This window comes from Theropithecus gelada, chromosome 9 (genome assembly GCF_003255815.1).
Source record: "Theropithecus gelada isolate Dixy chromosome 9, Tgel_1.0, whole genome shotgun sequence".
Taxonomy (NCBI): Eukaryota; Metazoa; Chordata; class Mammalia; order Primates; family Cercopithecidae; genus Theropithecus; species Theropithecus gelada.
The window spans coordinates 28114981-28138286 of record NC_037677.1 but is presented as its reverse complement, the minus strand read 5'-3'; the positions used below and the strand labels follow the sequence as shown (position 1 = coordinate 28138286).

General features: G+C 38.7%; 1 protein-coding gene across 3 annotated transcripts in view; it reads left to right on the top strand.

Moving 5' to 3' along the window:
• Positions 1-23306, top strand: part of MLLT10 (MLLT10, histone lysine methyltransferase DOT1L cofactor) — a 219168-nt gene that overhangs the window by 177401 nt on the left and 18461 nt on the right. For all 3 annotated transcript variants that reach the window (XM_025396563.1, XM_025396564.1, XM_025396565.1), the window contains one exon: positions 11798-11976. In XM_025396563.1, coding sequence (XP_025252348.1) covers positions 11798-11976 — 179 coding nt within the window. The remainder of the gene's footprint in view (positions 1-11797; positions 11977-23306) is intronic.

The following is a 23306-nucleotide window of genomic DNA, read 5'->3' as shown; positions in this document are numbered from 1 at the left end:
TTCCTCTTTGTGTTGATTTTTAATTTTATTCCATTGTAAATTGAGAAGATACTTGATACGATTTTGATTTTTTAAAGATTTGTTTTGTATCCTGACATATAGTCTGTCCTGGAGAATGTTCCATGTGCTGATGAGAGCAGTTGTTGGATAAAATGTTTTGTAAATGTCTGTTAGGTCCATTTGGTCTAAAGTCTAGTTGGAGTTCAGTGTTTGTTTTTTGATTTTCTGTGCCAGTGATCTATCTAATGTTGACAGTGGAATGTTGAAGTCTCTCACTATTTTTATCCCTCTCTTTAGGGAATCTGAATTTTCCAGTTTGGTGCATGTATATTTAGAATTGTTATATCCTCTTGCTGGATTTATCCCTTTGTCATTATATAATGACCTAATCTTTTTTTTTTTTTTTTTTTTTTTTTTTTGAGACAGAGTCTCGTGCTGTCGCCCAGGCTGGAGTGCAGTGGCGAGATCTCGGCTCACTGCAAGCTCCGCCTCCTGGGTTCACGCCATTCTCCTGCCTCAGCCTCCTGAGTAGCTGGGACTACAGGCGCCCACCACCGCGCCCGGCTAATTTTTTGTATTTTTAGTAGAGACGGGGTTTCACTGTGGTCTCGATCTCCTGACCTTGTGATCCGCCCGCCTCGGCCTCCCAAAGTGCTGGGATTACAGGCGTGAGCCACCGCGCCCGGCATGACCTAATCTTTTTTACAGTTTTTTTTTTTTCTTAAAATCTCTTTTATCTGATGTAAGTATAGCTACTCCTACTTACTTCCTTTGGTTTCCCTTTGCATAAAATATCTTTTTTCATACCTTTACTTTCCATCTGTATGCATCCTTACAGGTGAAGTGTGTTTCTTGTGGACAGTAAATAGTTGGATCTTTTTTTAATTCATTCACCCAGTTGATATCTTGTAAGTGGAGAATTTAATCCATTACATTTAAGGTTATTATTGATATGTGAGGTTTTGTTTTTGTCCTATTGTTAACTTTTTTTTGTGGTTTTGTATATTCTTTTCCTTTCTTTTTGTCATTGTGGTTTTGTGGTTTTCTGTAGGGGTGGTATGAGTCCTTTTCTTTCTTCTTTCTTTGTGTTTTTGCTTTGCTCCAGCGAATTTTGTACTTTTTTATGTTTTCATGGTGGCAAATGTCATCCTTTTGCTTCCAGGTTTAGAACTCCCTTGAGCATTTCGTGTAGGGTGGTCTAATGGTGATGAATTTCCTCAACTTTTGCTTGTCTGGAGGACTTTATTTCTCCTTCATTTATGAAGGGTAATTTTGCTGGATATAATATCCTTGACTGAAAGATTTTTTTTTTCTTTATTTTTTCCAGCACTTTTGAATATATCATCCCCTTCTCTGTTGACTGTAAGATTTCTGCTGAGACATCTGTTAGTCTGATCGGGGGTTCTTTTATGGGTGACTGGATGCCTTTCTCTTGTTTTTAGAATTCTTGTCTTTGTCTTTAGACAACCTGAGTAGAATGTGCTGTAGAGAAGACCTAAATTTATGCATTGTTTTTAGGGATCTTAGAGCCTCCTATATCTGGATGTCTATATCTCTTGCCAGACCTGGGAAGTTGTTTTTTTTTTTTTTTTTTTTGAGACAAGAGTCTCTCTCTGTCGTCCAAGCTGGAGTGCAGTGGCATGATCTCCACTCACTGCAACCTTAGCCTCCCGGGTTCAAGCAATTCTCCTGCCTCAGCCTCCCAGGTAGCTGGGATTACAGGAACATGCCACCACACCAAACTAATTTTTGTATTTTTAGTAGAGACAGGGTTTCACCATGTTGGTCAGGCTGATCTTGAACTTCTGACCTCGTGATCCACCTGCCTCGGCCTCCCAAAGTGCTGGGATTACAGGCGTGAGCCATCATGCCCGGCCCAGACCTGGGAAGTTTTAATCTAGTATTTTGATGAATTGGTTTTCCATATTATTGGAATATTTGGTCACTATATTTTGACTGGGTTATTTCAGAAGACTGGCTTCAAGTTATGAATTTTTTTCTTCTGCTTGATCTAGTCTATTGTTGAAACTTCTGAATACATTTTGGATTTCAGTTGATTTTTTTTTTTGTTGGAGTGTTGCTCTGTTGCCCAGGCTAAAGTGACCTCAACTCACTGCAGCCTCTGCCTCCTAGGTTCAAGCGATTCTCCTGCTTCAGCCTCCTAAGTAGCTGTGATTACAGGCATGTACCACCACACCTGGCTGATTTTTGTATTTTTGTAGAGATGAGGTTTTGCCATGTTGGCCTGGCTGGTGTTGCAGTCCTGTACTCAAGTGATCTGCCTGCCTTGGCCTCTCAAAGTGCTGGGATTACAGGCGTGAGCTACCGCGCCCAGCCTCTGTTTTGTTCTTTTTAAATTCTCTCTCTCTCTCTCTCTCTCTATATATATATATATATCTATATATATATATCTATCTCGTTGGTTAATTTAGTATTCATGTCCTGAGTAACCATTCTTATTTCTTTGTATTTTCAGAATTATTTTGTATCTCACACAGCTTCTTTAGTATTAAAATTTTGAATTATTTTTCCAGTATTTTTAAAAACTGTTTTTAATGGTATCTATTGGTATGGAATTATTGTGTGTCCTTTGGAGGTGTCTCTCTCTTTTTTTTTTTTTTTTTTGGCTTTTTAATATTTCCTGTGTATGTTGATATCTGTGCATCTGATGTGATAATAGCTTCTCCCAATTTTTTAAAATTTGCTTTCATAGGGGAGAACGTTTTCTTGAAGATATATCTATGGTGTTGCTTGGGTAGGCACTGTAGTTTTGATTCTGAATCTGTGCAGTCATGTAATCTCTGGATGATTTATTTGGCTTAAACAGTATCAGCAGTGTCTGTGATTTTTCTCAGTGGTTTAGGGTGCAATTATTAGTGGAGGCAGTGGTGAAGTTTTGCTGGGGACTAGGATGCCAAGTAGACCAGCCTTTGCACCACATTGGTGGACCAAGCATGCCTGACCTTGGGCCCAGGGTGGCATATGCTGGTACTGGTGTTAGTGGATCCAGGTAGGCTGATTCTTGTGCCTCTAGGTGGAGACCCATACTTCCTCAGATGCCAGTAGCGGTAGCAGTTGGCTCTGTAGGTTGGACGGTTCTCGGGTCTGTGGCCAGCCAATGTGGTGCTCGTGGACAGTGGCAGTGATGGGACAACCTTCTGGATCCCAGGAAGAGTGTGCTTGTATTGGCGGTGGCTACAATGGGCCGGGCAGGCCAGTCTCCAGGCCTGCAGATGGTACGTGCAGATAGGTGCCAGCTGTGGCAGTAGCAGCAGGGTGTGGGTAGGCCTAACCTCAGATCCCCAGGACAAGTGTTCAGGTGCTAATGATGTTGGTTTGCGCTGGGCAGTCCCCTGTACTCCGGACTTGTGTGCTCCAGACTTGGCATGGGCTGAGGGTGGGGCATTCAGATAGTGCGGACAGCATTGGTCACACTGTTGCCCTGTGCTGGAGAGCCCAGGGCCGTGTTAGTGGAGGCAAGCATAGGCCAGCAGATGGGGAACACTCACACATCAGCCCTAGCAGTGGTACCCCACATCTCAGCCATGTATGCAATAGCTCACGCTTCGCTCCTTCATGCCTCCTCCCTGGGAGCAGCAGCTGGTGTATCTCTTGGCCTCAGTCCTAGCACTGCTGGGCGCTAGGACAGTGCGTAGTCTGTTGGGGAGAAGACTCTTAAGTTGGTGCCTTGCTGTTGCTGCTTAGGTCTTAGAACATGTATGGGATACAGCACAAGCATCTTTCCTGTGGCTGTGCTGTCAACACAATCTCCTCGCAGCTCCCTATGTTTATTTCAGAGCCTGCAAGGATCTAGGGGCTCTCCCATGGCTAGCATTGCAGAAGTCCATGTGGGAACATTGACAGCTGAGGGTCTCTAACCTGTCCTTTTCCTGCATTAGGGAGCCTCTCTTGGCTCCTGGCCAAGCAGGCTGCCTTGCTTCCCTTTCCTTCCTTGTCTTATTAGTTTTCTGTTGAATTCCAGTGTTTTCTCTTGGACAATCTGTTCAAATTGTGATTACCTACTATTTTCATTCTTAGTGGAGGAGACAAGTACAAAATGCCTCTAGTCAGCCATCTTGAAATCCCTCTCTCAATCCTATTTAATTCTTAATAATGAATTCATAATAATAATGGACACTGTCAAATGTTTACTATGTGGTAGACGTCTACCATGACTGATGCCTGCACATACCATCAGGGGCCTGAGGACAATATTAGTGTATGCTTCGCATATGTAAGCTCATCCTTGCCCCAGCCCTATGAAATCGTTGGTACCATCTTCACTTTATAGATGAGGTATATGAGGTTGTGTGAGGTTATTTGCATAAGGGAGCAGGATTTGGACTTTTAACTATTTTCACACCATATTAACCTCTAGGAAAGAATAAATAATTCAGTCTCTCGGGATGTGGGTTAGGGATAACTTACAGGCTTAATTACTTACTTGGTTAAATACTCCTCAAGACTATTCCATTCACTGTCTTTTTCCTGAGTAAGCCACTGGATGGGTACTTATTTGACCTCCTAGGCAGTTTGAAAGTGGGAAATAGGAACTCAGGTTGGTGAACATTATTATTTCTGTCATTAGACAGGTATACTTCTGTCTTATTTATCAATCTTGAGTAATTGCCTTGGCTTACTAATAAAAACTTAAGTCTAAACAAGTAGAAGTCTTTTGGCTTCTACTCATACTATATTCTTCTCCTGAGATCACTGTTTGTCTCCATCTTTTCACATCTGGTGGACTGAAAATGCAGCATTTGAGAAGTCAGTGCCATCTCTTTCGTCAGGCTCTCTTTCTTTGCTTCAGTGACACCACAGTCATGGTTTTCTTCTTATCTCACTGGTGTCAATTTTCTGTATGAACTCCTCTTCCAGGACCCATCCTTGAAATGTTGGAGAGCCTCAACACGTGGTCCTAGGCTGGCATTTAAGAAAACTTCCATTCCTCCTGTTCCAGTTTTTACCACCTTAGTAATGGCACTTTTAATCACTAGCCAGAAACCCATGACTCATCATCTTCTACCCTGTACCAAATCTAATTTGTCATCAAGTTTAGATGATTCTAACTTCTAGATGCACTGCAAGTCCTTGTCCCTGTTCAGTACTACTACCATCTTTGTCTGGTGGGACATAATTTTTAATCCAAATTGTGAAATAGCCTCCTAAAAAATATCTTTGTTTCCACTCATCCCCGTCAGTCCCTTTGCTACATAGGAGTCAGAGGGATGATCTTTTAAAAAAGTGAGTCCTACTATTTTCCTTTGGTGTCTTCCTATTGATCTTAGCAAAAATTCTGAACACCTCTACATGGCTCACAAGGCCTTATGATCTGTTCCTTCCCCTCTTTCCAGCTTTGTCTTTTTACCAGCCTCTCCACAAGGCTTTAGCTGAATTACCTGTTTTTAATTCTTTCAGTATTTCTGGGTCTTTTGAACAAGATTTTCTGTCTTACTCTTTGTCCAGTTAACACCTACCTAACCTTTAAGCCTTGTCTTAAATATTTTTTTAGACAGGTCTTTCTTGCTTCCTAATATTTCACTCTTGTGGTACCTTTTTCTCTTCTGTTATAGTATGTGTTGGAATTTATATTCATGTATTTGTTTTAATGTTTGCCTCGCTCCTTAAATTGTAAATTCCCAGAGAGCTAAAATATTCTGTCTTGCTCCCTACATTATCCCAGCTCCTAGCCTGATTCCTCATACCTACTGAATATTTGTTTGATGAAAGGAAGGAAGGAAAGGAAGGAATCAATATGTCATTGCCACCCTCTGTATCATTCTGCAGCTTTGTTTCTCCTCCCTATCCTGAACAGATGAATTTCAGTGTATTTTCCTAGAGCTCATGCATTGTAACATTTAATTGTTTAATTAAACAATTATTTAATTAATTGAATACCACCTTGATTTTAGTTAAAAACAGTATATGACTTAAATAAGATGAAAAATAGAGTGAAGTTAAATAGAAAGCAGATACACAAGAATTTAAGGTGGATGTTGTACCAGTCCTACCTGAGGAGCAAGAAAGTTGAAGGGAATACTTATTTTCATTTTCAAAGAAAGATTTAGAATTTTAAGCTTTCCTGCCTTGATAGGAAAGAACATTTTGCTCTGTTGTTTTTTTTTAACCAGTAAACTGAGTACCAGATATTGTTCCATAGTGTGATTACTGGATTGCACATTTAGCTGCATAATTTCCTATGTAAGTATAGGTTGATGTAATAATATAAAAACAATTTTAAGTTTTGAGATTGAAGATCCTTAATCACCATGATTTTGCTTCTCAATATTATTCTTCCAAGATGTTTTGCTGCATGTTGTGATGGTAATTGCAGCTTTCAAAGTGTAGTAGAGACATTGGAGGACCTGGTAGTTAAAACATTGTACTTTCCTGACTTACAGGTACATTTTTAATGAAAGCATTAACACCAGAATGGCTTTAGCTACCATTTATTGAAACTTACTCTGTGGTAGGCATTGCTAGAGCTTTTTTATATGGATATTCTCAAAATCTCACAAAAAGTCTTTAAGGTAGCCATTATCTTTGTTTTATAGAGAATAATAATATGGAGGCTCAGAAGGGTTAAGTAGTTTGATTAAGGGTCACATAGGTGACAGATCCAGCATTTGAACCCAGTTTTGTCTAAGTCAAAAGCTTCTGCTGTTTCAATTTCGGCATGCTGCCTCCAGCTAACTTTTGTCTTCTAATTTTAGAAGTTGGAGACTCCCTGTGTAGTACACTTTTCACTTCCAAATTAACTAGATAATCAGCATTTTATCTTTTTTTTTTTCCTTTTTTTTGAGATGGAGTCTTGCTCTGTTGCACAGGCTGGAGTGCAGTGGTGTGATCTTGGCTTATTGCAACCTCCGCCTCTCAAGTGATTCTCCTGCCTCAGCCTCTCGAGTAACTGGGACTACAGGCATGCACCTGGCTAAGTTTTGTTTTTTTTTTTTTTTTGTTTTTTTTTTTTTTTTGAGACGGAGTCTCGCTCTGTCACCCAGGCTGGAGTGCAGTGGCCGGATCTCGGCTCACTGCAACCTCCATCTCCTGGGTTCAAGCAATTCTCCTGCCTCAGCCTCTTGAGTAGCTGGGACTACAGGCGCCCGCCACCACGCCTGGCTAGTTTTTTGTATTTTTTAGTACAGACGGGTTTTCACCATGTTAGCCAGAATGGTCTCGATCTCCTGACCTCGTGATCCGCCCGTCTCGGCCTCCCAAAGTGCTGGGATTACAGGCTTGAGCCACCGCGCCCGGCCAAGTTTTGTATTTTTAGTTGAGATGTGTTTCGCCATGTTGGCCAGGCTGGTCTCAAACTCCTGACCTCAGGTGATACATCTGCCTCAGCCTCCCAAAGTGCTGGGATTACAGGTGTGAGCCACCGCATCTGACTGCAGTATTTTATCTTCTAAGATACTTTGAAAACACTGAATTCAATAGAAACTCAGTATTTGTTGAATTATCTATGGAGTAGCAACCTTTAAAAATGCATATCTTTTTCTCTGCTATGTGTTATTTGGAATATAAGGTTTATAAATAATCACTTCATTAACATGCTCTTTCCTGTCCTTCTCAGCCAAACTTGTTTCTTTTTCTTCCTTTCTCCTTTTCCTTTTCCCTTTCCCTTTCCTTTCCTTTCTCCTTTGTTTCCCCTTTCCCCTTTCCTTTCCTTTCCTCTCTTTTTCTTTTTCTTTTTCTTTTTCTTTTTCTTTTTCTTTTTCTTTTTCTTTTTCTTTTTCTTTTTTGGAGACAGGGTCTTGTTCTGTCACTGAGCCTGGAGTACAGTGGAACAATCTCGGCTTAATCTCAACCTCCCAGGCTCAAGCAATTGTCCCACCTCAGCCTCCCAAGTAGCTGGGACTACAGGCACACACCACCACACTTGACACCACACCCAGCTAATTTTGTATTTTTGGTAGAGGTAGGATTTCACCATGTTGCCCAGGCCGGTCCTGGGCTCAAAGGGATCTGCCCACCTTGGCCTCCCAAAGTGCTGGGATTACAAGCCTGAGCCACTGCACCCAGCCATTCCTTTGAAATTCTTAGAGCAGTTTATAAGATTCTCTATCTTAGTTTTCTAAGTTTGCCCTTTGTGATCTAATTTTGTTTACCCATTAAATGGTAATGTTATTTAGGGTTCTGTCTTTGGTTCTCTTCTCTTGATCATGCTGAAAATTTTCCCTGGGTGATTCCATTTTTGTTCCTTGGCCTTGACCATTGTGTTCATACCAAGAGTTGTAAATAAAATACTTATGGGGCCACGTAGGTAACATAAATGAGTGACATGGTCAGGGATGATGGAGATGCTGGATTAAAGTCTCCATGCCCTGTTCAGAGCTCTGGTCATATTGCTGCTCTTTTATAATATAGTATCCAGTGTTGGCAAATCTTCAGTTTTTCAAGAGATATTAGACATCTAGAATTCTTAATGGGAAATTTCTTATTTGTATGATAATTATGAGCAACTGGTTAAAATTTCAACCATAGTGCAGACCAATAGTAAGTATTTTTAGTTTGCAAGTTTACTTACTGTAACTTACCATGCTTCTCACTCCTAGATTTTATTTGTCTTCAGATCTGAATTTTCTGCTGGGTTTTAGGCTTATCCCATTGTGTGCCATATATAGGAGTTCTGTCACCCACAGGCATCTCAAAGACCGTGACCCTGAACTTCTAATTTGTATTAGGAAGTGATTTCATTTATAGGACACCTGTGAGTTTGAATCAATATTTCACCACCTACTAGCTCACCAAGCAAGTTACTTTATTTCTTTAAACTTCTGTTTGCTCATATGTGAAATGGGAGTAATATTTACTTCATTGAGTTCTTATGCTAGCACAGTTACTTGCGTACAGTAACCAAACACTGCTTTCAGTTGCTGTTCCTGTTTCAGTGAATGGTATCACTACATGCACTTACTGCTGCTTAAGAGTCATTGGTGACTCTACCCTTATTTTTATTTTTCAGGTCTAATTAGTCACCAAGTTCTATTAGTCTAATAGAATTTTCAGGTCTAAGTAGTCACCAAGTCCTTAGAATTTATCCTGCTCTCTACTGCATGTTTCTTCCCCAAACCGTCCTTCACCTGTGTTCTGCAGTGCCTTTAGAAATTAGCTTGAGAGGCCAGGTGTGGTGGCTCAAACCTGTAATCCCAGCACTTTGGGAGGCCAAGACGGGCAGATCACCTGAGGTCAGGAGTTTGAGACCAGCCTGGCCAACATGGTGAAACCCCATCTCTAGTAAAAATACAAAAATTAGCTGAGGGTGATGGCACGTGCATGTAATCCCAGCTACTAGGGAGGCTGAGGCAGGAGAATCACTTGAACCTGCAGGTGGAGGTTACAGTGAGCCGAGATTGCACCACTGCACACCAGCCTGGGCAATAGAGTGAGACTTCATCTCAAAAAAGAAACTAGCTTGAGGCTGGGCATGGTGGCTCATGCGTGTAATGTCAGCACTTTGGGAGGTTCAAGTGGGAGGACAACTTGAGCTCAGGAGTTTGAAATCAGCTTGTCAGCATAGTGAGACCCCCATGTCTTACTGCCCCGACTACCCCCGCAAAAAAAAACAAAAACAAAAACAAAACAAAACAAAAACTAGGTATAGTGGTGTTCGCCTGTGGTCCCAGCTACTTGGGAGGCTGAGGCAGGAGGTTCGCTTGGCTCAGGAGGTCAAGGCTGCAGTGAGCTATGATTGCACCACTGCACTCCAGTATAGATGACAGAGTAAGACTGTTTCAGAAAACAAACAAAAGACTCAGAAAACAAACAAAAGATAGAAAAGAAATTAGCCTGAAAAGCAACAACATCTCTTCCAGTACGTTTTTTGGCTCACCACTTTTCTCACTCCAGGTCTGAATTAGATACCTCTTTTTCTGTGCTCCTAGCCCCCTGAGGATGTCTCTGTTGTAGTGCTCTTCACAACTGTTTGTAATGCCTTTTTTTTCTACGCAACTTCTTGAAGGCAAAGACTACCTATCTTGAATGCCTTTTTATCTCCAGGGCTTAGAATAATGCCTGGCAAATAATGAGTTCAATGATGTTTGGAGTATGAATGCATTGGCTAAATGAATATATTTTTTCTGGAGAAACTGTAGATATAAAAAAGATCTCGAAGCCTTAATTATAGCTCTGAGGCCTTTAAAAATATCCCAATTGTTTTGTTTTCCCTGTTTGAATAAGATTGTAGGTGCTTTAATTTATTATATGTCAGTAACGTTATTTATTTATTTATTTATTTATGACAGAGTCTTGCTCTATTGCCAAGTCTGGAGTGCAGTGGTGCAATCACAGCATGGCTCACTACAGCCTCGAACTTCCAGGCTCAGGTGATCCTCACACCTCAGTCCCCATGGTAGCTGGGACTACAGGCGTGTGCCACCATGCCTGGTTAATTTTTATTTTTTGTAGAGACAGTATCTCCCTTTGTTGTCCGGGCTATGTTGATGTGCTTTAGAACAAAGTAAATTGTGTTGTTGATATAAATTACTGATTATTGTTGCCCTCTAGGGCTACAATTGGTAATTTTTATTTATTTATATATTTTTTTCTACAGCCCACTTAGGTTCATTCTTTCCTTCTGTTTCTGTACCTGAGTCTCAGGCTCTTCTTCCCTCTTGGCCTCCCAGGAGCTCTGGTTTATAGCAAGTTTTCTTGGCCGCCACACTATTAACACTATGGGCCAGTTATTTCTTATAGAGGTTGTCCTGTGCATTGTAAAATGTCTAGTAGCATCCCTGGTCTATACCCATTGGATGCCAGTAGCACCTTCCAGGCTTGATAACTAAAAATGTCTCCAGGTATTGTGAAATGTCCTACAAAATCACCCCTTGTTGAAAACAGCTGGTTTATAGATATTCCCATTTCTTTATCCTGAAAGCCTCTCCTTGTCTATGCTGAGCATGATTTTCTGTTTTTTTAAAAATCAGCACTTCTAAAAAAATTAACTTGTTTCCTATTAACTTATGCTCATCCTCCCCTCCCCCGGCCCCCCCCCCAATCCTCTTTTCTAGAATGAGTAGCTTCCATTTCCCACCTTATTTCTGGCTTTTATCCCCATGGTTCCTCTCAAAGTGATTTCATCAAGTCTCCCATGATTTTCACCTCTTATGTTCTCTGGAGTAAATGGAGCTGCCAACTCATAGCCCAGTTCATCATGTCTTAATCCTTCCTCCTCTCCTATCCCTGCAGGTGCCCCATACAGTCAGTCACAAAGTCCTGTCTGTGTTATCTCTGGAATGTCTCTAGAATCTACCAACATTCTTTATTCCCACGCCTGTCTCCCACCAATGTCATCAGCTCCTCTGTTGGTTTCTGAATTTCAAGTTGGGCCTATTCCATTTTAATTTCTACCCTGTCACCTTTCTAGAACAAGGTCTCTTCCTACTTCAGACTTTCTCAGTCATGATTTCTGGGGCCTTAGTATTTGCCTTTTGGAAGGCCCATTAGGTGATTTTTATGGAACTCTAATTGCTTCATTCCTCTACTTAAGAAATGTTTTCTTGCTCTTAGAAACTCCTAAAATCCATTATATATTTTTTACAAAGCTCTTCCTGCTATCCCCTGCTTTTAACAAAAGCCTTTTTGCTAAATAAAAATGGTGTAGGTTCTTTTAGAGAACCGCTTCATGAAAAGTCAGTGTTTATTTGTTTAGTACTAGCACAATATTTTTTAAATACCAACAATAAAATTTATAATTGGAGGAGGGATCCAGGAGGAAATGCAAGTTTACTGATTATGTGTGTCTATAACAAATTTGACTGCTAAGTTATATTTAAATAAAATTTGGTTTTTTTTGCAGGTATTTATAACAGCAATGATGTAGCAGTATCATTTCCAAATGTAGTATCTGGCTCGGGATCTAGTACTCCTGTCTCCAGCTCTCACTTACCTCAGCAGTCTTCTGGGCATTTGCAACAAGTAGGAGCACTCTCTCCCTCAGCGGTGTCATCTGCAGCCCCTGCTGTTGCTACAACTCAGGTAAGTTGTTACACTATGATGTGAGAGGTAGTAGGTGGGTTTCTCATTTTTAAAGTGAGTTTCATTAGAGGACAAACAAATGAAATAGGGCCTTCTACAGGAATTTATGAAATATCTCAATTTGTAGTAATGTGTTAGTGAAAATGATAGGTATTTTTACATGGTATTCATGAGAGAGGATGGATGAATGTATGGGCACCAACTAATTCTTCTTAATTTCTGGGTTTTAAGTTTTGTCCGAATGATATAAAATATAATTTCAGAGGAGCTTTTATTTTTTCTTTAAAAAAGTAGGATCCACAAAATATGAGCCAGTTTTGGACTCTTGTGATTTTTAAAATTCCTTTTATAATTTTTAAAATTACACAAATAATATATGAAATCTTTTTAAAGTTTTAAAAAAAACCAGTATAGGAGAATATAGGTTAAAAAACTGAATGATCGCTTCAAACACTAGACATTTTTCCTCCTAGTGGGAGAGAACAGTGTTTGTAAATATTGTAAATAATGATGAATATACAGGTTTTTCCATTTGTGTACCCCTTTTATCTGACTTTAGATTTGTAGTTTGATAGATGGCCTAGTCTATAGGATGTTTTTGGGGACGGAGTCTCACTCTTGTCACCCAGGCTGGAGTGCAGTGGCGTGACCTTGGCTCACTGCACCTCCGCCTCCTGGTTTCAAGTGCTTCTCCTGCCCCAGCCTCCTGACCAGCTGAGATTACAGTCGCATGCCACCTTGCCTAGGTGATTTTTGTATTTTTAGTAGAGGTGAGGTTTCGCCATGTTGGCCAGGTTGGTTTTCAACCCCTGACCTCAGGTAATCTGCCTGCCTCGGCCTCCCAAAGTGTTAGGATTACAGGTGTGAGCCACCGCCCCTGGCCAAGATGTTTTAAAAGTAAGAGTCAAATAAAAGAAATTGTAATCCTGTTTTATAAACAGGACAGTGCAGGGGGAAAGCTGCACCCAACCCACCTGCATTACACTCCCCTTCCCCAGAGATAATCATTTAAGATTTCCAAAATATATATTTTTATTTATTTGGAATTATGTATAATTTTATTTTCATTTCTCCAAAGCTCTAGTAGTCTTTTAATGGTCAAGAAAATGATCACAGGGACAAATGTCTAATAATGAACAACTAGTTAAAATAGTTGTTTATAAGTTCCTGTCAACTTAAGCTTTATGGATGTGTGCATAATTTCCATTGCGTGTGTCGTTAGGATACATATGCTTTTCCAGCAAGCACAGCATTAGGTTATTTTGATGCATTTGTGTGAATGGCACAGTGCAAGCAGTTGCTATTAAAATTACGTATTAGAATCAACCCCAGACAGTTCAGCACAGAAAATCAATGGCATGATTTTAGTAGTATCATCTTTGAAGTTGAAAGTGAACTATTTGGTGAACCTCCCAAATTGAGTTAAAGGAGTTTGACTACTTTAGCAGAGTTTTTCTGTGGTTCATTTCACTAAAAGTGAGGTAGCCATAACAGGGGTTTGGGGTTAGAGAGGGTGAAAGGATAAATGAAAGAATGGCTCTTATAAATGGTTTTATCTCTTTTAATTAAGTGTAACCATATGCTGTTGATAGTTTTATATCCTTGGACAAAGTCTCACATGAACATTTTCAATGTGCTTTTTTCTTTTCTGTCTTTATAAAAGTCTGTTTAATTATTCTCTGGTTAATTCCCAGCTGAATTAAGCAAAAATCCTCATTTCTTCTCATTCATTATGTTTGTGAGCCAGGGGGTTGGCATTAGGGAAGTGGTAGTGAAGGGAAATTTATAGCTAGAGGCAAAATTCCACTTAACATGTGACTCATCTGAAGAACAAAGAAATCTTAGTTGTAAGTAACCCAGGATTCAGTTCAATTAAAATCCCCTCTCCAGTTTTCAGAAAGATGGGTCTCTTACAAATGTGATCATCCAGTTAGATTTACATGCTGTGTACTGAGATACCTGCATCTGTGTTTCTGTTCAGCAGTAAATGCTTTCTGTCTTCAAGCTGAAGCTTATTTAGCCTGGCTTATCTGGTGCTGCTGTAGCAACCATCAGTCTCCAGGCAACTGAGGCACGTTGACCTCTCAGTTGAAGTGAGTGCTGAACTACTTCAATTTAGCTGCCTGAGACAATAATAATGGTGTCGAATGTGAAAAATGTGAAATTTTCTAGGCAATGTGCAAAAGAAAGGATACAGAAATATTTAAATAGAATTGATAGGACTCTTAAAATTGATAGGACACTTAGCAGTTGAATCTTTTTTTTCAAAATGATAAAGTTTATTCCTGTTTCACTCTCATATAGACCCTGTTTGTTTTCAAGTCATACATTAATTGTATTTAGATAGTCACATCGTAGTGTTTTATTTAGGGTTGCTCTAAGTAGTTGATTTGAGAGCAATGCAATAAGATAAATGGGTGAATAAAAATTATCAATATTTAAAATGTAATTCTAGGCCAGGCATGGTGGCTCATGCCTGTAATCCCAGCACTTTGGGCAGGCCACGGTGGGTGGGTCGCTTGAGGTCAGGAGTTTGAGACCAGCCCGGCCAACATGGCGAAACTCTGTCTCTACTAAAAAATTAAAAATTTAGCCGGGTATAGTGGTTCACACCTGTAGTTCCAGCTACTTGGGAGGCTGAGGCAGGAGAATCGCTCGAACGCAGGAAGTGGAGGTTGCAGTGAGCCAAGATCGCGCCACTGCACCCCAGCTTGGACCAACCAACAGAGCCAGACTCTTGTCTCCCCCCCCCCCCCCCCAAAAAAAAGGAATCCTAGAAGTCTTACCACAACTATTAAGAAAACCATCACACTTGCAAGCAAAAACTTTAATAATATTGATAGATAATGGAAATATTAAACTTGAATACCGTTTTGTGCCCCCATGCCCTTAATGAAAATAGTTTTTATTGATTGGATTGGTGCCAGCAGGATAAAATCCAGAGGTCATTTTTGCTTTTTGTGATACACATTTTAAGTAAACAGACCTCTACATTGGCTTATTTGGTGTCTTAAGAATTGTTCCCTGGAAAGTGGTAAAGGAGCTAAGATTGGGAAGGGCTAGTAGAAGTTAAAAACTTAGAATAAGTTGATTTATGATTTTAATTGGGGGGAAAAGGAGACACTTGTAAAATTGGGGGTGGGGGGGAGTCTGATAGCACAAATTTTGGGAGAAAAAACTTTAAAAAACTGTTTGATAAACCTATTTTATATTCTTCTTCTTCTTTTTTTTTTTTTTTTTTTGAGATGGAGTCTTGCTCTGTCACCCAGTCTGGAGTGCAGTGGTGCGATCTTGGCTCACTGCAACCTCTGCCTCCCGAGTAGCTGGGACTACTGGCACCCACCACCACGCCTGGCTAATTTTTGTATTTTTGATAGAGATGGAGTTTCACCATGTTGGTCAGGCTGGTCTCGAACTCCTGACTTCAGGTGATCCACCCACCACGGCCTCCCAAAGTGCTGGGATTACAGGTGTGGACCACCGCGCCTGGCCTCTATTTTATATTCTTAAGTGTTAAACCACCCCCCCCCCCACCCCCCGCCTTTTTTTTTCCTTTCAACAGACTTGTTTTTAGAGTAATGGTTCTTTCACAAATAATTGATAGGAAGCCTGCTTTACTACATAATAGTGTATCAGTAATAGAGTAGTTTCTTAACATTGCGGAAAGAGTGGACTCCTGTCCATGTGACTGTTAATAATGTGCTCTGCCCTTGTTGGATCAGGAGTAGAGGTATAAATTCATTTTTGTAGGAGTGTCATTAATTTTTCATTTCGCCTTTCAAATCCCACTGTTTCATAGTTCTACAGTCATTCTGTTCTGTCTTTGGGAGAATGCAGGTGCTTTTTTTTGTTTGATGGATGATTTCTTTAGTAGAAGAACTTAAGACTGAATGCAGTGAAATGTAATTGCATTCTGTTACATCCTACTTTCTGAGTTTTGCTTTTGAAATACAATCTTCATGTGATAATCATGGCTTCTTGTCCTATCCCGTGTTACTGTTAAACAAAATGATGTAGACTTAAACATCATTTAAAGTAAAGTAAACTTCCAAGGTTTATTTATGTGATATTTAGTAAATGCAGATATTTCGTGTTTCTTTTGTTGTTGTTGTTTTGTTTGTTTGTTTTGAGACGGGGTCTCACTCAGTTGCCCAGGCTAGAGTGTAATGGCATGATCTTGGCTCACTGCAAACTCTGCCCCTGCCGGGTTCAAGTGATTCTCCTGCCTCAGCCTCCTGAGTACCTGGGACTACACGTGTGCACCACTACGCCTGCCTAATTTTTGTATTTTTGGTAGAGATGGGGTTTCACCATGTTGGCCAGGCTGGTCTCAAACTCCTGACCTTGTGATCTGCCCACCTCGGCCTCCCAAGGTGCTGGGATTGCAGGTGTGAGCCACCTCGCCTGGACATATTTTGATATTTTAAAGATACAATTGCCCAGGCACGGTGGCTCACGCCTGTAATCCCAGCACTTTGGGAGGCCGAGGTGGACGGATCACCTGAGGTCAGGAGTTTGAGACCAGCCTAACCAACATGGGGAAACCCCATTTCTACTAAAACTACCAAAAAAAAAAAAATATATATATATATATATATGTGCCAGGTGTGGTGGCGCATGCCTGTGATGCCAGCTACATCCCAGCTACTCGGGAGGCTGAGGCAGGAGAATTGCTTGAACCTTGGAGGCGGAGGTTGCGGTGAGCTGAGATCGCGCCTTTGCAGTCCGGCCTGGGCAACAAGAACCAAACTCCATCTCAAAAAAAGAAAAAAAACAAAAAGATACAATTATTGACTAGAATTTTGCAGATTTCTGTGACACTTTCATCTCAATTAGCTTTGGATATTTTGTTTTCCAATATTATTATGTATGTGTGTGTTTATGTAGGGGAAGTTGTCTTAGATGTAGTCTCCGATTTCTTTTCAGATGATGTCTAATAAGGACCTTAAATTCTACTTGAGAAAATGGTTTAGTTTCTTAGGCAGATTCAGCTGACTTTTGGGGTGACATTTGTGTTTGTACTTAATTAGTCAGAATGTAAATTTTAGTCTTCTGATTTAAATAATATAATGGCTTATAATTTTAAGGAAATTACCTTTCTGAGCAGTCAGTTTTTATAAGCTTGGTAACATCTCTTGTTATCAGATGATAAAAAGGTTCAGTCACAGTGACTGTCACATATCTGTAAGTCTGGAATTAAGACAGCCTGATTCCTTAGCCTGCTCTCTTATTACTAATTGTTACTGTTAAAATGAATTTCCCAATTATGTACCTCTTATGCTAAGAGGTACCTCGTTGGAAAACATTGTTAGCAGTTTTACTGTGTCCATTTGTGTGATGCAATGCAAAAGAGCAGAAATTTGAGTCAGCAAAAGTCCAGGGTTCCAGGAGTTTTGCTACTCATTCATATAACCTTGGGCAGGTCTTTTAATTTTTGTGAGCCTCAGTGTTTCCATATGTAAAATGGGAATACTTTAAATACCTATTGTACCTGCTGTACAGATACTTTATGAAGTTCAAATGCAGACCATAAAATACTTTAGAATTCATAGTTATGACTTCAGTTGTTACTTTTCAGCCTGATTACCAGTGAGAAAATAAACTGTATGGGAACACTTTCTGTATTGGAAATAGTATTAACAATTTCTGTTAAAACTCATATAATTTCATGCTAACATAGATAAATGAATTTTAGCCATTATAGGTTCAGCTGTGGATTAAGGTCTTTTCCAGTTCCAAAATTATTTCAGAGCTGCCTTTGTCCTAAAGTAATTTTTTCCCAGAAAGGTAAGACCCATATTGATATTAACCAATTAAGAAACCTACTTAGAATTGGTTGATTAATCTATACAGTCCTGTTGTCTGATCATGAGTGTTCAGTGATGGTTTAACTACACTTCATTCCCTCCTACTACTTTATGGAAACTCAATTGTGGGGCATTTTGGCATTAGCCTAAACAATGGTTTTGAATACGTTAAGCTCCTAACAATTAGGGAGCAGTTTGGAGCATTGAATAATGTGGAATGATGCAATTGAACCTGACAGCTTCAACAGTCAGCCTACTCATGGGACCTGAAAGTTGTTCACACTTGGTTTCACCTCTCATCACATGCTGAGTATTGAAGCCTTGCTGGTGGTAGCTGACACAGAAATGGGTCTGCTATCAGAATATGTTCTTAGTAAATATAAAGTTTGAATTGAGCTGGAGAATATGTGAAACTTTCCATTGTTCCCTAATCCATGTCTAATGTTCATTCATGTTTTTCCTGGAAACTTTTCTAATCAAATATATTGTGTTCTGCAATTCAAACAGTAATATAAATTGGATCTAGAAACATTCAAGTCCTTGCATTCTATGTGCAGCATTGCTGTATTATCAAATACATAGTTTAAAACATCACTGCATAATGAGGCATTTATGCTATCTAATTTTTCTTAGGGAAATAGGTTTTAATCTTTGAAATATAGCCACAGTTCAGAATATAATTGGTAAGTTATATTTTCTAATGATTTTAATGGAAAAATAGAAACCACAATAACTTGTGAAAATAATTTTTAAAGTTAAGCTAAAATGTGAGCGCTTACCATGTGTCAGGCATTATTTAAGCCCTTTGCATATATTAACTCGATTCTCACAGTGTTTCTGTGAGGTAGATACAGTTATCCTCATTTTCCAGATGGAAATTGAGGACAGAGAAGTTTAATAATTTACCCAAAATGAGATAACTTGGCTTATATGGTGATAATAAAATGTTTTTCCTCCTGAAAGTATATATGAATTAGGAATTTAAAAAGTAAATACTCAATTTAGTGAGCCTGAATATTTTTGGAAGATTGCATTTTTTAAGTCATGTGTCAGGGCTGAAAAGCTTGAAGCAGCTACTTTAGAGCTTTTTTGAATCACTTGACTTTAATGTTTGTTGACAGGTTAATTGTACATTTAAAAAAAATGCTTGCTATATATAACCTGTTCCTGTATGATTGAAGTATGAAGTTTCAGATCTATCTCTAGATGATACATTGCTATTAATACAGTGCTTTCCAAAGGTGAAATATTTTCATAGGTATTAGTCTTTTGAACCTAATTTTTCTTATTATTCTGCCCTTATCAACATTAGGCAGGAAAAAAATCTACCAAAACAGTGCCCACTTTTAAGTTTCACATGCAGATAATTGAGGAGACTTTAGCCCTTTTCCCCATGCAGTCAACTCCTTTAGAATGAGCCAAGTTCCTAGGAATTTGACAGTTACTACTTTATAAGCAAGTTCTTTTAAAACATCTCTGTAGTCATAGGGAGACATTTGAAAATATAAGAGGTAAACTGTTAATAACAGGAGAAATTTCAAGCTGAAATATATTTTTATCTTGTTAATATTTTAATATGGTATGCCAGTCTACTTAGGAAATACTAAGTTTCTTTTATTTGAGTCTGAATACTGCCTTGGTAGAGACTTGCAGATGTTTAATATATTAAGTTATTCTAAATTTGCTAAGGATATTCTTTAACTCAGACACCTGAACATATATTGTTTAAAAGTGACTTAAATTTACTTCAGTAATTATTGAATTTATTCTTAATCTACTGGTCTTTCAGTCCATCTTGTAAAATAATTACACTTCTCTTAATGAGGTTTTTACTAGAGTGTTAGAATAAATGTTAGATAACATCTTGAGCAGAAGTGATTTTTGTCAGTTACTGGTCTTGGGAAAGAGGAAGGATTCTTCTTTAAGATATTATATGAAGGATGTATACATCCATATATATAAAAAATCACATATTCTTATATATATGATCCTTACATAATTTTATATATATATTTGAAAGATTCCTCTTTAAGTTTGTTATGGCAATATTCTTGATTTGAAATAATTTTAGATATATAGAAAAGTTACAAGGACAGTACAGAGTTAGATATATCATGGATATCCTTCAGTCAGCCTCCCCTAGTGTTAACTTATATTCTTACAGTACCAACAGATCCAAGGAGAATATTCACAATAGCCATTCTCCTTACCTGGGCAGATTAAGATTGAAATGTCATATAATAGGTACTTCTTTTCCAAAAAGAATTTCTAGTCTTTATACCAAATCTTCTGAATCAGTCTTCTGGTACATTAGTAATTCGCTTTCAATGCACTTTTCAAAATCCATTTCCAAAGTATGCTGTAGAGAAGTATGTGTATGTTAATGTTTCCTTTATTTCTTATTCCAGTTTTTTAATATAAAAGCTTTCATGCCCTTTATGCTTCATAACCCTTACTTCTTTTGGTTAACATGGACTTCCTTCCTTTCTGCTGAATCTTAGTGCTTTCGCTTATTAATGGCAGCAAAGGTTTTTGAGTCAATGAAACGCCAGACACTGTGTGTGTGCTCTCTTCAGTAAGCCGTCTTTCTTTTCCCAGCTCTTCCACTTCTCCATCTTCAGTGCTAAGAAGGTTCGGTATCTTTCCACTAAAAGGTGGGGGTTTGTTGGCTTGGAGGCACCAAGTCTTTCCAAAAGACTCATTGAGGGTCCCAGTATTAACTGTTCCAAACGTCAGTTAAGAAATGTAGGCTAAGCAGTGATAGTCATTTGTGTAGTCTTTGGTATCTCATCTTACCAACCTTAAAATGATGTTCATGATTTGAGTTTCCCAGCAGAAATTAATATGGAATGTAGATGTTTTTATACACCAAAATGACTCTGTCTTGTCAAATTAATAACTTATAATTTCTCTTTTGAAAGTCTCTTGTTTAGATAAATGTCTTTACTAGAAAAACAACTACCAGATTAATTTTAGCTATCCCGTTTGGGAAATTGGTCGTTTCCAATAATACTTTCATTTATTGTATTAACTTTTGCCAGCCATCTTTTAAAAATACTTTCCTTCTTTAGCATATGCTAAAGTTACTTTATCTTTCTGATGATCGTCATGCAAATTAGTTGTGCCATAGTCCTTTCTAGTTTGATCTTTAGTATATATAGCGGGCATAATAAATAGGGAAACTAAGATAATTCAGAGACTAGATCAAGAAAATGCCACCCCTCTGAATTTTGAAGCTAATAAGGATAAATATTAATGTAAAGCCCTTGGCAGAAGGAACCCTTCCTAAAAAAGAGTATATTTCTAGTTCTAGTAAGAGTTGGATCTTTAGATTCTTATCCAAGGCAACTGATGAGACTGATAATTGAAAGTAAAAAGGTATTCCAAGTGGTATATTGATATGTAACATAGATGACTGTATGAACAGGAGTCAAAAGGCTGAGAGTGTTTCCTTGCTTTGGAAGTGCTAAGGCATCTAGAGGTACCCTTTATAAAGTTAATAATAAACTCAAATGAGAATGCCATTCTCAGTGTCTTCTTTGAGGACCACCCCATTCGCATTCTGTACTGTGCTTTCTCTATTGGTCATACTTTCCTCTCCCCTGTCCTGTGGTCAGCTGTTACTTCTTGCTGCCAACAAACTGTCTCAAGATAAGACTTTTTCTTCCTCTAATTAATTTTCCATTTCTAATCTATTAAATGTGTAGTGGATCTTTTTTAGAATTGTATCTACAGTAAGAGTAAATTGGCTCTACAAAAGCTATTTTTAAGTATTAGGATCTGAGACTTTAATAGACGGGACTGGTAATATCTGTTTTTTTTCTGTTGAATTGTTTGTATTTTTCGTATTCTATATTGTTTTATGAATAGCTAAGATTCCCAAAGAATTGACTTCTGGAGAGATAAAAAAAATCTTAACCGTATCTCTATTTATAAACTGTGTGTTTTATGTGCCCTCTACTACTAAATACATGGTAAGTGAATAGCACGATCTTCATCTTGAAGTTATAACTTACCTTTTCCTGAGGGACAGTTGATTGTTAAACAGGACTGCAGAGTACCAACTTACTGACTTTGTCTGCTTATTTTTAATAAGAGAAAAAACAAAACCCAGAAATTGGCAGATTTAATTTACACATTAAAGTGTGAACTATAAAATACACGCTTTGAGATAATAGAAAGCAAGGATGGTACATCCCAGAGACTGTTTCTGTGAACTGTAAACGCACGTTTTCATGCTTTGTAGGTGGGCTAAAGGCCAAGATGTAATGTCATGATGTGAGTCTGTCCAGAAATACAGCTTATTCTCTGTGTTATTTTGCTTATTATAACTACTGTGTTGTCTTGAAGTCTCTAATGTGCAGTTACACATGTCCAAATGTCCCACATCTTTTGTTCTTGTTATTCAGCTTCTTTATGATAGAAGTGCTTTAGTTCTTTGATACTTTCAGGAGTTTTGTTCTGAAATAACTATGCAATGATTTTAGTTTATAAAAGCTTCAGTTTGATTTCATTCATGAAAAAGAACAATTCTACTTTAACATTTGTGGTTCTGTTAAATCTGAAAATTATTTCAGGCCACTGGGAGTCTTCTGTGAGTAACAGCATTTTGTATACAAGTGATTTGCCTCCAAAATGTCACATTTTAAGGTCATAATATTCTTGGAAAGTGGGAGAGAGCATGCACATCAAAGAAAGCATTTTTATTACAGTGGATTACGCAATAGTTTGGCCAGCCTCCTTAGCTTCATCTGTTTAAGGGTTCATTTTCGCTTGTTTGGCACAGGTCCCAGTAGAGGCCTTCAGAATTGTGGTTAGCAACATGAATGAATTACAAACTTTGGACGAGCTCTTCAGTTAGTAGAGCTGGCTTGCTGCCAAAAAGACAGTGCCTTATATGGGGTCAGGGCAAAGCTGTGATTCGTTGAGTCCTGCATTGTATAGAAAACATACTTGGGATGCCTGTTTGCTTTCTTTTAAAATAAAAACAAAACAAAACAGAAAAAGCAGCAGGCTTCCAAGTCTATCAAAACAGGAAGTAACAAAATAGTGTGCAGGTTTTACTAATGACAGAGTTAAGCAATGGAAATACAGCTCCGTGTAGTTAAAATACTAGAAGTAAAAGTTGGACTTTTGACCTCCTTAGCCAGCTTGTGATACAAGAGATTGAAGCATTTTGTTAGATACCTGTTGTCTTCCTGCTTTTATGTTATAGATGGCTTAATAAGATTAATTAGTCACATGTCCACATGGCTACTGTGCCACTGGGCTTTGGTATCTGCTAGATATGTTGAAAATTAAAAGTAGGAATAGTTACCTTTGAATGTGCCAATCCTTCTTTTTAAAAAATGTGTAGTTATGGCCAGGCGCGGTGACTCACGCCTGTAATCCCAGCTCTTTGAGAGGCCGAGGCAGGCGGATCACCTGAAGTCAGGAGTTTGAGACTAGCCAGGCCAACATGGTAAAACCCTGTCTCTACTAAAAATACAAAAAAAAAAAAAAAAAAAAAAAATTAGCTGCGCA